A 14,922-nucleotide genomic window follows, 5' to 3' on the forward strand; every position below is an offset into this window, starting at 1 on the left:
TTGTAGTTTTTGTTAATAGAATTATGCAAAATGCGTGCAGTCGTGTCCGGCTCCATACTTCACGCACCCCGGAATGCCCCTAAGCTATTTTTACCCCCAAATTCCTCCTTATTATGTTGTCAGTTGCAATTCAGTGACGCAGTGTCAGTTTATGGAGGTTTTCTCCGTGTGTGCCCTTTCACGTAAGTCCTTAGCGCAGAATTTATTTTCGCATGCGCTCTTGTCAAACAGTGTGTTTATTTTTTACATACAAAAATATAAATATGTTTAAATGTATTGTTTAATTTATAATTGCATGTATGTATAATTGCATTATTGCGGAACAAAACTCTGCACGCGCCCTCTCTTGTAACACCCACAGTAATACATACATTTATACCTGAAAATTTTTAAATATGTTTCATTTGAAATATTAATCTTGTTAAGTTAAACAAATAATGTTATTAACAAAGAAATTAGGTTTCTGATTAGATTATTCAACATTTACATACTATATTTCGTTATGACAACGAGTAAAATGGGTAAAATTTATGCTATTTAGTGTTGCGGAATAAAACTCCGCATGCGCCTGCTCTTGTTTTACTGGTAAAGCGCCTCCTCGAGGGTTAAACAAAAGTTTACAGTTCGTTCAATGTAAAAGCTTTTACGCCACACTACACTATTTTGAAGAACTTCCCACGCAAGGATTTAGTCCAGAAAACAGCTGTTTGCCGCCAGCTTAATCAAATGGGGTTTCATTACGTACTACTGTACTGTAATGAGTTTTACCGGAAACCAATCAGCTGATTATTATACTGTATTTGGGGATGAGTGGTTATAAACACAAACATAACCTCTCTTAGAGGTTATAACTAGTGATTGTTAGTCCTTTAGTTAGTTTGGTGGTAGGTAATATAAGGATTTGTACAGATTTAGTAGTGTGGCATAAACTATCGTACGCCACTCGTCCAAAATGTGTTTAGTGGACTTGTATGGTAATCCCATTCTCGACTTCGTCTCGCACGGGAACGACCACACTCACCCGGTAAACACTTATTTTCAGGACTATCCAATCCAAGTAGAAAATCGTTGGCAAATGGTTGGCCCTACGTTTCTGTCGATGGTTGACCATCGGTATGTTTTCGCACTAAGTCTTACGGTTGTCACTTTTTAAGGCTGTGAGGAAATGTTGTGAAGAGCTAAATGAAAGACTGGAAGCTGTGAGGCAATCATTAGGACCAGATGTAGCTTGGCCTCTTCTTATTCAAACTGCCTACCTCAGGGGTGTCAACTTAAGTGCATCTTTCATGTGAGTGTTTATTTAATTTTACAAAAGCTAAGTGCAATAAAATATGCCAATAGACCCTACTAACATCCATAAACTAAGTGTCATTTCTAAGTGTAATGCAGAAAATGGAAAGAGACCCGAAGTTAATAAAGTAGATTTTACTAGCACTTTTCTTTTAAGAGGCGGCGGGAGCCAGCTCGCCCGAGCTCAGCGCTGCCCGCTAGTTTAACATGGAGCGGCGACACATTTTACTTATTTCAGGAAATATATAGACATTTACAAAAAAAATGGAACACTAGTAATGTTTGTCACTACATATGCTACTATATAAAGTATAATAAACCATTATAAAGTTGTTTTTTAATTTTATATACATGAAATACGTAATTTGATTTCCCATAAGGATTTCGGTAAATTAGTTCAACTGTAACTAACATAATTTTAATATTTGTAATTGAAATTGGTACCATCACAAACTAGAATATTTCAGTTTTTGTTTGAGTGTACCACATCTAAAAAATAAAATCTCTGAGTAATTAATTTGATCGTTTTAAAAAACCTTTGTCATCAAGGGTCCCGCAGCACACGGACAAGCGACTGAGGTAGTTCAGCGGTCCTACGCTAGGGTGCACTAGCGTCGCACAGTCTTGAGAAACAAAACACGCCAAGCATGAGTAGTATGACAGATATTCCAATCACTTTCGCTGAAGTGGATGCAAGCCTAAACATTGTTAAGAATCTAAACGCAAACTGAAATTGTACAAGTTTAGCTCAATTTGTCTCTAGGTCTTTAGGTAAAAACTAATTGAACTATGATTTAAAATAATTATACTTTTAGCGAATTTCCCATAGAGGGAATAAGCTATTACCCTATGCATGGATAATACTCATGGTAAGACCTGGACGCGGTACCGATTTTTTTTTCGTTTTGAGGTCCCTAGAGGCCAAAAACACCATCCGTTCAAATTCATATATACAGTGTGTAAATTAAGTATGGAAACAAATCTGTATTTTTAAAACCGAAATAGATAGAAATATTCTATTTGTGGCAATAATAGTTAACAAAGATTCCGCAATTTTTCACATGAAAAATATTTTTTTACCCCCCTAACAGGGTAGGTGGTAGGGGGTGACTTATTTTTTTCAAATAGCAACCCCTATTGAGTGACCCCTCATTTTGAAGAGTTTGTCAAAAGAAACACAATGACGCAAATCCGAGGTGAATATCTCACTCCTAGCCCAAATGGCGGATATTCCAAAATTTGATTTATTGTACGTGAAAAGCACCAATTTCACAAATAATGGAAAGAAATCTGTATTTTTAAAACCGAAATAGATAGAAATATTCTGTTTGTGGAATTGATTGTTGACATAGGTTCCGCAATTTTTTTAATCAACAATATTTTTTCAACCCCTTTAACAGGGTAGGGGGTGGGAGTGACTTATTTTTTCAACAACAACCCCTATTGAGTGACCCCTCATTTTGAAGGGTTTGTTAAAAGAAAAAGAATGACGCAAACCCAAGGTAGATATTTCACCCCTAGCCTAAATGGTGGGTAATGAAAAATTTAATTTTTGTAAAAAAAAGCCCATTTTGGAATATCCGCCATGTTAGCTAGGAGTGAGATATTCACCTCGGATTTGCGTCATTGTGTTTCTTTTGACAAACCCTTCAAAATGAGGGGTCACTCAATAGGGGTTGCTATTTGAAAAAAATAAGTCACCCCCTACCACCTACCCTGTTAGGGGGGTAAAAAAATATTTTTCATGTGAAAAATTGCGGAATCTTTGTTAAATATTATTGCCACAAATAGAATATTTCTATCTATTTCGGTTTTAAAAATACAGATTTGTTTCCATACTTAATTTACACACTGTATATATATATGTGTGTGTGTGTCCGTTAGCACGATAACTCGAGCAAAAATGATCCGATTTTGATGAAATTTGGTACAAACGTGTAGACCTACGTTTATTTGAACGAGTTCGCGATCCAGCATGATTGGACCATGGGAACGGGGGTTTACGGGGGGTTTTATGGGGTAAAAATAGGTTTTTCCCATTTTTGACCTAAAAAAAATCAAATTTAGCAATTTCTTTCCAAACCATTTTGTAGAGCTTAAAAAAACAAATAATTTAGTATATTGAAGCGTAACTATGCGCCTAATGGTTACGGAGAAAATTCCAAAAAATTTGAAATTGAAAATTCCCATGTTATTCTTATGTAAGTAAAGTGTTGTAGTTTGCTTGTTTATGAACATATTTTGATCAAATTTAGAAAATGTTTTTATTTCTTACTAACTATTAACATTTTACAAAAAAAACAGTTTTACCCTGCCTGATGCAGCAAACCTAAGTACTTGTTAAACTAATTCTATTTAAATCGGGAATAAATGTTATATTATTTTAAAGTAGACATTTCAGTGTAAATCAAATCAGTCAAATGGAAATTCGCTTAGTCTGCAGGTTTTCTGCGGCGGGGGTATTTACCTCGATATCTTAGTCAATACTATGTGTGAATAGTTTAATTTTATTTTTGCTTTTTATGTCATGCAAAAAAAAACCTATTTTTATATTTTTTTACTTCCTAAATTATCACTAGATGTAATGAAATTGTAAAACTACATCTAACCTGCAACGTTGTGATATAAATCTATGTTTTTCTCGCGTTATTGTAATAACCAATTGAATAGAACGTATTACAGTTAATTTTAATAAGTATGTTTCGTTATCTTTTAAAAAAAAGGTCTCAATTTTAACTATAACACGTATCCTTATATAAAACCTTATAAAGTTGTTTCATGTTTATATTTAAAATATGTTTCCTTATACAAATGAAGTATTCTATGCATCGATGTATAGTCAAGAAATATATACGACGACTCCATTTTATCCAAAACACTAGCCATAAATCATGTTTTAGAAAATTCTCGTTCCTAGGGGCGAGGAGTTCCAGGAAAGGTGTGAGAGAATATCTGTATTTGTTTATAGATTTCCTCCTCACCCTATCTCGGCGATTGTCTGTGTGGTTGCTAGCAGGTAGCATTGTTTAGTCTAGACGCGCTGGAGCTGGACACAGTACCTACGATATTCGTGTTTATATTGGCCTAGTGGATGTTCGTGTTACAGTGCGCGATATGTTATTTTCCTTGTGATTCGAGGCTAATGTAAGTTGTGTCAGTTTGGAACAATGGGAAATTGCAAGAGGTTTCCTTCTAGGAGGAAGAAAAGAAGAGTGCCTGCTTGTTTGAAAAAGTTGAATCGGCAAAGGACGTAAGTACAGAACAAGTCAATTTAAAAATTCAAAATTCTATATCATGTGCTCTTATACAGCCAGCCAATTACATAAGGCACTAATACACAATAACATAAATACATGCACGACAACTACCCTACAGCAAACAGCATACCACTTTGATACATACACATAAGAAATATTAATAATTGTAATAGTTTGAAACTGGTTTTAGATAACTATATTACTTATAGATAAATAAATAAATAATATACACTAACAAAGGACCATAAACAGGCAATAATATGCAACATGCAGCCAGCTAACATGAATGATTGGCACTTTTCATTTAACAATCGTTTATATTACTATTTAATTTAAATCTAAACATGCTTAAAGAAACGTTAAAGATATCAAGTTCTCGGCAAGACCAATTATATAACCTACACATGTTGTTTAGTGGTGAATAGAATTCTTGAATTTACTTTCAATACTAAGTTTGGTCCCGTGGGCGTTGGCTAAACATGCCTTGCCCCGGAGAGTTGTATATCGTTGCTTATGCCGTATCCCAATGTTGGCTTTCAATTGATTTAATCGAATTCCCCTGTAGAAGTATTATGGTTTATGGGGGTGTGACTTGTAGTTTTCTCAAAAGTTCGTGGGTACTTTGGGCTTGATATACAGATATATAGATTTATATATATATATGTCCGTCAACGCGATAACTGGAGTATTTTGATGAAATTTGGTTTAAAGATGTAAGGCGAGATAAACTTGAATGAGTTCGCGAACCAGCATGATCGGACTATGGGAACGGGGTTTGATGGGGTAAAAATTGGTTTTTCTCCTTTTTGATCTCAAAACCCAACCCTTCCCAATTTATCGCTAGACCTTGTTAAAGAGCTTAAAAAAATAACAAGTGTTTTTGTACAGTTATTGGTAACGGAGAAAATTCAAAAAATTTTAAATTTAAAATTCCCATGTTATTCTTACGGAGAATACTGTACAATGTTGTAGTTTGCTTGTTTATTGACATATTTTGACCAAACTTGGGAAATTTATTTTTTTTTACCAAGCTATTAATTTTTTACCAAAAACACACACTTTATTAGTTTCCTTGTACTGTAACTGAACTTTACTGAAAATAGTTTATAACAATGCCAGACGTTTAATGTTTTAATCGAACACATATCTGTATGATCTCATCGTCTAAATTGCTATTAACGAATAAGTGCATATTATATATATATGTAAATTATATAATTTATAAATTGTGTTTTTTAATGTTTTGAAATGTGTTTTCCAGTTTGATGAGTGCCATGAAAGCTAAACCATCGTTGGAGCAAGAGATTGAAGATTCAATTGATCAACAAACAACATCGCAGAAAAAAGAATACCGGCTGAGTGGCAGGCGCTTAGTGAACATATGCGACTTTATCAAACAAATAAAAGTGCTGAACGTCCACAACCCCAGCATCGGCTGCAATTTTTCTAACATGGAAGTGATATCTGAGGTTAGACATGGACTAAGAAATGGATTTGTCTTTGAATGTGCCATGTGCAAATTTAAAACCACTCTTTGGTCTGAGGAGATCAACGAAAAACTTATGGATGTGAACAGTGCTAGTGTTTGCGGTACAGTTACAACCGGCGGTGGACATGCTCAACTCGAGGAGTTCCTAAGCACTCTTGATATTCCCCCTATGAGTTTTAAAACTTTCAAGAAGACAGAAGAAAAACTGTCAGTGGGATGGGCAGCAACAGCGGCGGTTGAGATGGAAGAGGCTGCGGCTGAGGAGGCGCGGTTGGCCCGGGAACTCAATGAGGTCGACAAGGACGGTGTCCCGCTCATCACGGTGGTTGCAGACGGCGCCTGGTGCAAGCGTTCCTACCGAACCAACTACTCGTCATTATCTGGAGTCGTAAGTATCATAAGCAACTGTATTACATGGTGCATGGTACATATGTGTTATACGAGAATATGGTCATGTTACAGCATAAGTGAATACTAAAAATCGTAGTTTACACAACAATCGCGCAAAGACTATTTACGCGTGTTGCGTACACTACTTTACCTACGACCGTATCTTATATTACTATCAATCTGTGTCATATTACTAATTGACTCCTAAGAAAGGGTATATTTTCGTTGATAAAAATGTTATTATTACGCCTAATCATAACTGAAACAGTTTTTAGTCCCACACTCGGAGTTTGATGCAGATTACAACGATATAAGTTTTATATGAACAAAAATTTTGTAAATTCAGGGAAGAGAGAAGCGTGTAAATGAGCCCGTGCGCTGGTCCCTGCTCAACCTGGAGTGCGTGCGGTTACGTCACAGCCACGCGGCAGTGGAACCACTCGTTGATTTGAGCCAGCCCCTGTATTCTATAGCCCCAGATGCAAGAACTCATTTTACCAACAACTAATTGCACCCATCATTAACGATTAAATCGGTCGTTCCATCTAGTAAGTTGACGTTCGAAGCATTACAATTTGACTTATTTTCTCTAAATCTTTTAAACTCGTTGGTCCGTTACTATAGTCCGTCCGTTTGCGAACTGCCCAGCGGATTAGGAACCTTCTCAGAACTTTTTATTGTGTTATGTATATATCTTTTCAACTATCAGAACTCCACTGAAAAGGCTAGTTTTAAAAACGGTCGTAGGTAAAAATGATTAGTTTTGTGTTTTATAATTTATTTTTTATTTATTATTTTTTTTAATTTAATTTTTAATATAGATTTTCCCATAAAACCCCATAAAATACTAAATAGTGGTTTAAATTACCTTGTTACTGTCGAAACGATCCTTTGTAGTTAGTAAGACTACAGCTGTTTCATGCTTCGAATGGACACATCATCAGGTCAGAAGAATGTCAAGTAGTCTTCATATTCCTCGCAGTGGAGTTCGTCAAAAGTTTAATAATAAATAGACAACAAAACACATAACACACTGAAATACGAAACATTTACTTTTACATTTACTAACTACAAAGGATCGTTTTATAATTATAATTATAAATATGCAGCAATTAGCAGCTTTCTTTACTATAAACAGTACAAGGAAGCCAACTTTGTCGGGTGACTGTAGGAAAAATTAGTTATTTTACTCCTTAGTAAAAATCAGCTGTTGTAAGCTCTTTTGTAAACTTCGTTTATAAGTAATCGCATGTATCGAAATTAATTATGTATTCGTTTTTCTTTCAGGCCGCTATTGTCGGGTACAGAACCCGTAAGGTGCTGTTCATTGGCGTAAAAAACAAATATTGTACGACTTGTGCACGAGGTGAGGGAAAAGATGAGCCGGTGAAACAGCACACATGCTACAAGAATTGGGGAATGAAACAGAGCTCTACAAGTATGGAATCTGCGTTGGTCTGCGAAGGATTCCAGAATAGCGAACAAATGTACAACGTAAGGTATGCTAAACTTATTGCTGATGGTGACAGTAGTGTCTACAAAAAGATCAATGAGTGTCGGCCATACAAGTCATTGTCTGTGCAGAAAATTGAATGTAAAAATCATCTACTCAGAAATATGTGCACAAAACTAAAAACACTCACATCCTCAAAAACTACCGAACCTTCTGTCTGGCAAAGAAAGAAAATTGGAGACAATTTGTTGCGATGCAGGATGGCTGTACAAAAGGCTTCTGAACACAGAAAAAATGAAAATCTGCCTATTGCTAGTAAAATAGAACAACTGAGGAAAGATATATTAAACGTACCAAGCCATGTCTTTGGAGAGCATAAAAACTGTTCAGAGCGTGGATATTTCTGCAACCTTGACCCATCTTCAGCTCCACCAAATGAAAACTTGGTTCCCAATCTAATATCAGTAGGGTTGTACACGCAGGTGTTGGACATTTTTAGATACTTGAGCCGTCACAGTGCCAGCCTGATAGCAGACGTCAACAGTAATTACGTGGAACACTACAATTCCATTGTAGCGAAATTCATTGGGGGCAAACGGGTGAATTTCGCTAGCACAGGATCATTTACAAGCAGATGTTCTGCTGCGGTTGTACAGTATAATTCGGGACTTGCGCATTACAAGCTGCACAAACAGATTTATGACTCCAGTCCAGGCACCTTTGCGAAGAGCACGGCACTGAAAAGGAAAAAGAAGGTAGAAAATCAACGAAATCAGAAGAGATGTAGAAAAGCATTGTTTACACACAAAAATGCATCGTGTGAAAAGGACTATGGGCCTAGATGTGAACAACCCGACATCGCCGAGAACCAAATGGAAATTGAAAAAGAAGAGTTTTTAAAAAGTTTATTTAAAACTGAAGAGGAAGTACGGCGGATTGAAAGAGAGACGACTGAACAGAGTGGCTGTAGCGAGTGGCTGGAGATTAGAAGAAACATCCTCACAGCATCAAACTTCGGGAGGATTTGTAAAATGAGACCCACTACAGGCTGCGAGTCCAGCGTGAAGCAGCTGCTTTACTCTTCATTCGATTGTGAAGCCATGAGGTATGGGAGAAACAATGAAGAGACAGCACGCCAAGACCTTCAACAACACATAGGCGAGGAAATAAAGAAATGTGGGCTATTCATCGATATCGACCATCCCTATCTTGGTGCAAGTCCCGATGGATTGGTAAATGACGATGCAACGGTGGAAATAAAGTGCCCAGCGTCTGCCAAAGACTTGACTCCTGATGAAGCAATTAGGAAGAAAAAGTGTACTTTCTGGTCATCAAACAAAAAAGGAGAGATTGGAGAAATTAATAATAAACGGTATCAGCATTCTGACACATACTTTCTCCCATAAGTTTGTCAACAACCTTTATCATGTGTAAGCGGTGAGAGTAAATATACGGAAATGGGATTTGTAAGATTTTCTTCAGAATTTAAAGGACTATAACATACTAAATTTTTATCAAAATCGTTCGAGCCAATATTGGGAAAATATGATTTTCCGTTATTTTATGGGGTTTTTATGGGGAAATAACATAATTTACAATAACTTTTGAACCGTAATTTTTACAGAGATGGGATTTGTACCATTTTGTTCAGAATATAAAGGACTATAACATACTAAATTTTTATCGAAATCGTTTTGGCCATTTTTGGGAAAATCTTTTTTTTCCGTCATTTTATGGGGTTTTATGGGAAAATACCCATTAAAAATAAAAATTTCTAAGAAATGAGAAAAACTATCAAAATTGTAAGGATCATAACATACTATGTTAAATAAAATCGGATTTTTTTGTCTAAAATCCTATTTTTGGTTATTTTATGGGATTTTTATGGGAAAATAACATAATTTACCATAACTTTTGAACCGTAATTTTTACAGAAATGGGATTTGTACCATTTTGTTCAGAATTTAAAGGGCTACAACATACTAAATTTTTATCAAAATCGTTCAGGCCATTTTTGAGAAAATCCGATTTTTCCGGTTTTTTATGGGTTTTTATGGGAAAATCCCCATTAAAAAACAAAATTTCAAAAAAATGAAAAAAACGCCTGGAGATACCATGGATTAGAACCTACATACCAAATTTCATCGAAATCGGACCACAGGTGTAGTCTCTAGCTCTGTACACATCCAGACACACAGACACACAGACACACAGACACACAGACACACACACACACACACACACAGACATCACTTCGAAAACCACTTTTTTGGGTCCAGGGGGACCCAAAACGAATATATCCACTCAAAACTCAAACTCGAAAATTTTGACGAAAACAATACTTTCTCCATATACTATGGTATAGGGGGAGAAAGTAAAAAACACGCCTTTTATTACCAAATTCAAGGCCAGCTACATGTTACGAAAAGGGAATTTTGCATTTTTTGTCTATGGACTCAAAAAGGAATAAAAAGCGTTGTTGTAAATAGAAATAAAGAATTTTGGGAACAGGAAATGTTTCCTAAGCTAACAAAATTCTACATGAACTGCGTCCTCCCAGAACTAATAGACCCTCGAAACAGTAGGACTATGCCGATTAGAAATCCTGGATACATTTTGGAGGCTCAAGAAAAAGCCAAGAAGAGAACAGACAAAAGAACAAAAGAAATAAGTTTGTAAATAGTTGTACAAAGCACGTCAAGAAAGCATTGTATCCTAATATAATTTCAAATATTTTTTGTAATTTTGTTTTAAAGCGATTTTTAAACTTTTAGGCTTATTGGTTTACTTATATGTTCAAAATAATATATTGTACATAAGTGTTTATTCATGTTGTAAAATTATATAAAACTATATGTTGGTTGCAATACTTTAAAATCATATTGACATAATTGCTATATTCATTTTCTTTTGTGTGAATTAAGTTAACTGATTAATACAGTTTTACTTGTGCTTTGTGAATATTCAGTTACAGATATATTATTTATTTAATAGATTTGCCTTACCGTTTTATTTTTACTTATACTGTATATTCAATTAATTGTACATATTCATTTTTAAAATTATGTTGTAAATAACTATAGAATATGAGACAGGTTTTTACTCTACTGACCCATATATTTTTCATTCATTATGCAATGTTTCAAAATGTTTTTATTTTATTTCAAACATACCGGTACGGTACGATTATAATTAATTAATTAAAGATATACATTTATTAGAACTGAACTGCCCTCCTGTAGTTGTGTTACTGATATATATATATTTAATAAAATGTACATATAAACATTACATTAAGTGTGGGTTTTAAACTTTTAAAAATTATGTTTTAAATAACTGTAAAATATCAAACTTGTTTTTACTCAACTGGCTCATATATGTTTTATTCATTATTGTAATGTTTCCGAATGATAAAATTGAATTTGAAACTAAAATCACTTTCCTAATTATAAATGGATTAATATAACCTAACGATGTTTTATTATATATTCCTAAATGCACATTATTATATAATATTTTAGAATTAAGTTCTATTGGTGCTTTTATTATTATTGATGGTATAGTTTCAAATCAAAGATAGATAACTGTGCAGGTAGCTGGCCAATTTTAAATATAACACATCAATTTTTGATGTATTGCACCTAAAACAGAGAGCCTTCGGGCAGTTCCGTACATCATTCTTGTTTGGAAATTGCAGGCAATAGAGCAAGTTAAATTATTTTAGGGTGATTCGCAATGCATTTTTTAGGCTGATGTGGCACTTTTAGTATACTTTAAAAATAAAAACCAATTGTGTAAACAGACAACATTGTTATAGTTTCAGCAGTATGCCTTGCGAGATGGTTAATCGAAGGATTTGAATATGTTGATATTTTTTTACTGTACAAGACGAATTTACTGACATTATTGCCAGTATGGGGTTCTACAGATATTTTGTCATACTTGGACCGCGCACGCTTTAGTACAATGCGAGTAGAGGAAGCGTTCGATTCCTGGACATGCCTGTACACTGGCAAAAATGTGAAAGTTAGAAAATAGGCGACCCTTTACCCACTCACTCGCACGAACACAATGGGACTACCTGCGGGGGCTCTGTCCTATCATCCGTTAGTGACGAATGATAATGTGGTTTACTAAAATAAAAACTACCAATACTTGTTGTTTATAACGTTTGATAGTGATAATGTTATGAAAATAAATACACATTCACAGGGAAAACAAGAAATATACAACGTAAAATATAGTCCCTAAGAAATTTATGGAGTTGAGAAAAATCAACAGTGTTTTTACATTAAAAAGGGAAGACCACCTACTTGCATTTAAGACAATTATACGAATATGCCTCACATTAGGGCCTATTTGTAAGTTGTAATGAATTTGATTAAAATAACATTTCACTCATGGATACAAAAATACTTACCCACTTTAATAAAATTTACTAAACAACACGCGTTGAAATCGTTCAACGTACATACCGTTTTTATTACATGAACTGTTCTTTTATACAATCTTAGACATACAAGTCGTTTAATATCAATTTTATTTAAAAATTAGTTTAAAGATTAGTCAAACTTGTTGTAACTTACGTTAGTACATATCGGTTTAGTCGTATTTACATTTTTGGAAATTATTTTTAAAATTCTTTAAAGCAATTGAAAGACTAGCTACTAACCAAATGTTAAAACTGTTCATATGTTGTTTAGAAAGATTATTTTGTTAAAACTGTTTTGAAACGTATGTTAGTCAAATCTTAGATTTAAAAAATGGTTGATATAATTATTAGGATCTTTGATAAAATTTTAATCGCTCAAACAAACATTCTTAGGAAAAAAGCTTCAAACTGATTTTTAAATAACGATAACTGTAATAAAACTTATATCTAAACATTGTTAAAAATGGTTTTAAAATAATTCAATCTTGTATCAAAGTTATATCAATGACTTGTACTACAATTGTTTCAAAGTGGCATAGCAAGCTATAGTGAAGGTCAGGTCAGACCCGACCAAACCCGACAAACATTCAGCTGTTATGATTTATGATGGATATGGAGTCGAGGAAGGGCTACGTTACTATCTTGCTCGGTTCCTTGCGGTTATTCAGTGTTTTGTTTACACTGTGTGTTGTTCTCGAAGCCTAGGTTTAGTTCTGTCAGTAGAGCTAGAGCACGTAACTCCCCTAGTGGCCACCGATAGTGGCGCTACCGCATCTCACGTATTGCAGGCGCTGCCAAAAGGCGAAATTTTCGCTGGCTCCAGCCGGCTCTTAAGTTGGGTTCAGAGACGTATATAATCAGGAGGGGGAGGGGGCCTGGGCCCCCTCTAAAATAATGGATATGAAGAAAAATAGGTAACATAACATAAATTATTTATCATGAATCATGTGTGAATGCATCGCTGTAGCAGACAGTGATAGTTTGTGCTAGTTTGGTTTGATTCAGACCAAATCGAGCTCCCGCCCGCCACCCAGAGTAATGAAGAGTTCAGTCAGTTCAGTGGTAGCCATTTTTATTGTTTGTTATTTAAATCTTTTCGACGTTGTACTGAAATGTTAACGTTTTGCAGTTTGCACAAAAGAATACTTATACAGTAGTTAGAACTCCTCCAAATTGATTATCACAATGGCGTATTTGACTCCTTAGGTTTGGATAAGTGTTTACAGATGGAATGACACACTGTTAAATCTTGATCAATGTTCTTTGATTTAGTAATTGAGATATTTTCTTCATTTGGCTTGAATAGATACATTATTCAAATTTAACGGACCAATTTAACACTAATACCGAAACCCCGGTCTGACAGGCCCACGGGAATTTTCAAAAACGCATGTTGGCAACGCTGTTTACTTGGTAGATTCCATTCCCCCAATACCTTCCCCCCTTTTCCTTCCCTACCTATTGATATATCGTTTGTTCATTTTGCATGCGGGTGCCGTGACCTTGACAGGTCGTCTGTTCATAACATGTCCGTCTCAGAAGCCAAGCGTTAGTGTATTTTAAAGCGGGGTCTCACAGACCGAGGGTTTCGGTTTGTGTGTTTCTAAACAGGGTCCATTATTTTTCAAATGGGGTCTCACAGACCGGGGGTTTCGGTTAACGTCAGCCTAGGTGGGGTTTCGGTATTAGTGTTAATGAGACAGCATGATCTTGGTAAAGTAAAAGGTCATATTTAGTGCAAAGTAGCGCAGCAAAACTGAGATAAATATCATGGCGTGTCTATTTGAAATTACTTAACCTAACCTTAAATTAATATCGGCCCCCTCCAAAAAAATATTCTATATCCGCCACTGTGGGTAATAGACGTTTATTTGATTGAATGTATTTCTCCATGCTTTCCTTTACAGGCTTATGAGGTCACTTTTGTGATATGAATAGGGTAAATATTTGTTAACAGTCCATTTACTAGCCCATGTCAACCACTCAACATGGACGTAAAGTTGTTACATGGTACTTACAATCATAGGGAAGCTACACCAGGTCCCTTTAAAAATGAAATTAAATGCATAGTTTAATTAAAAACTATAACTTCTGCATTCTAGCAATATTTTCTTGAAAATTTTCCAGAATATTCAAGGATATCATTTTGACATTCTTGTGGAGTAATGATTTCCAAGTAAAACATTTTACACATTATTTGTTATACTTTTTTTTAGAGCACTTTTACCTGTAGGGTGGAGGATTTGAATTAATTTTCGATTGATAATTTTTCTGATACTTCAATTTCTAAAAATTAAGCACCAATAATACTAGGTACCATCTAACTTTAACACACTATGTTAAGCAGTAACGGAAATTTGGATAATAGATCCGTGTAGGATTAAATTGATCAACAATTTACACTTTTTTGTCAAGTGACTTTTCAGTACCGTACTATTATTAAAGTAACATTTTGTCAACATATTTTATATTGATTTCAGGTTTGTACCGGACCGAGACCTGAAAGACTACCTAAACTACGGGACCACCATAACAGAAGTGGAAATAGATTGTTTAACAGGAGAGCATAGGGTAGGTTAAACTAAAATTACAGTATTCCCAATGAACACAT

General features: G+C 34.9%; 1 protein-coding gene across 1 annotated transcript in view; it reads left to right on the forward strand.

Moving 5' to 3' along the window:
- The window catches only part of LOC129000574 (uncharacterized), a 53,880-nt gene that overhangs the window by 33,298 nt on the left and 5,660 nt on the right, over window positions 1-14,922 (forward strand). The window contains exons 22-23 of the mRNA XM_054427535.1: window positions 1,155-1,288; window positions 14,792-14,882. Coding sequence (XP_054283510.1) covers window positions 1,155-1,288; window positions 14,792-14,882 — 225 coding nt within the window. The remainder of the gene's footprint in view (window positions 1-1,154; window positions 1,289-14,791; window positions 14,883-14,922) is intronic.

Source organism: Macrosteles quadrilineatus, unplaced genomic scaffold (genome assembly GCF_028750875.1).
Source record: "Macrosteles quadrilineatus isolate MER2022 unplaced genomic scaffold, UCM_ALF_1.0 Scaffold_8__2_contigs__length_117827958, whole genome shotgun sequence".
NCBI lineage: Eukaryota > Metazoa > Arthropoda > Insecta > Hemiptera > Cicadellidae > Macrosteles > Macrosteles quadrilineatus.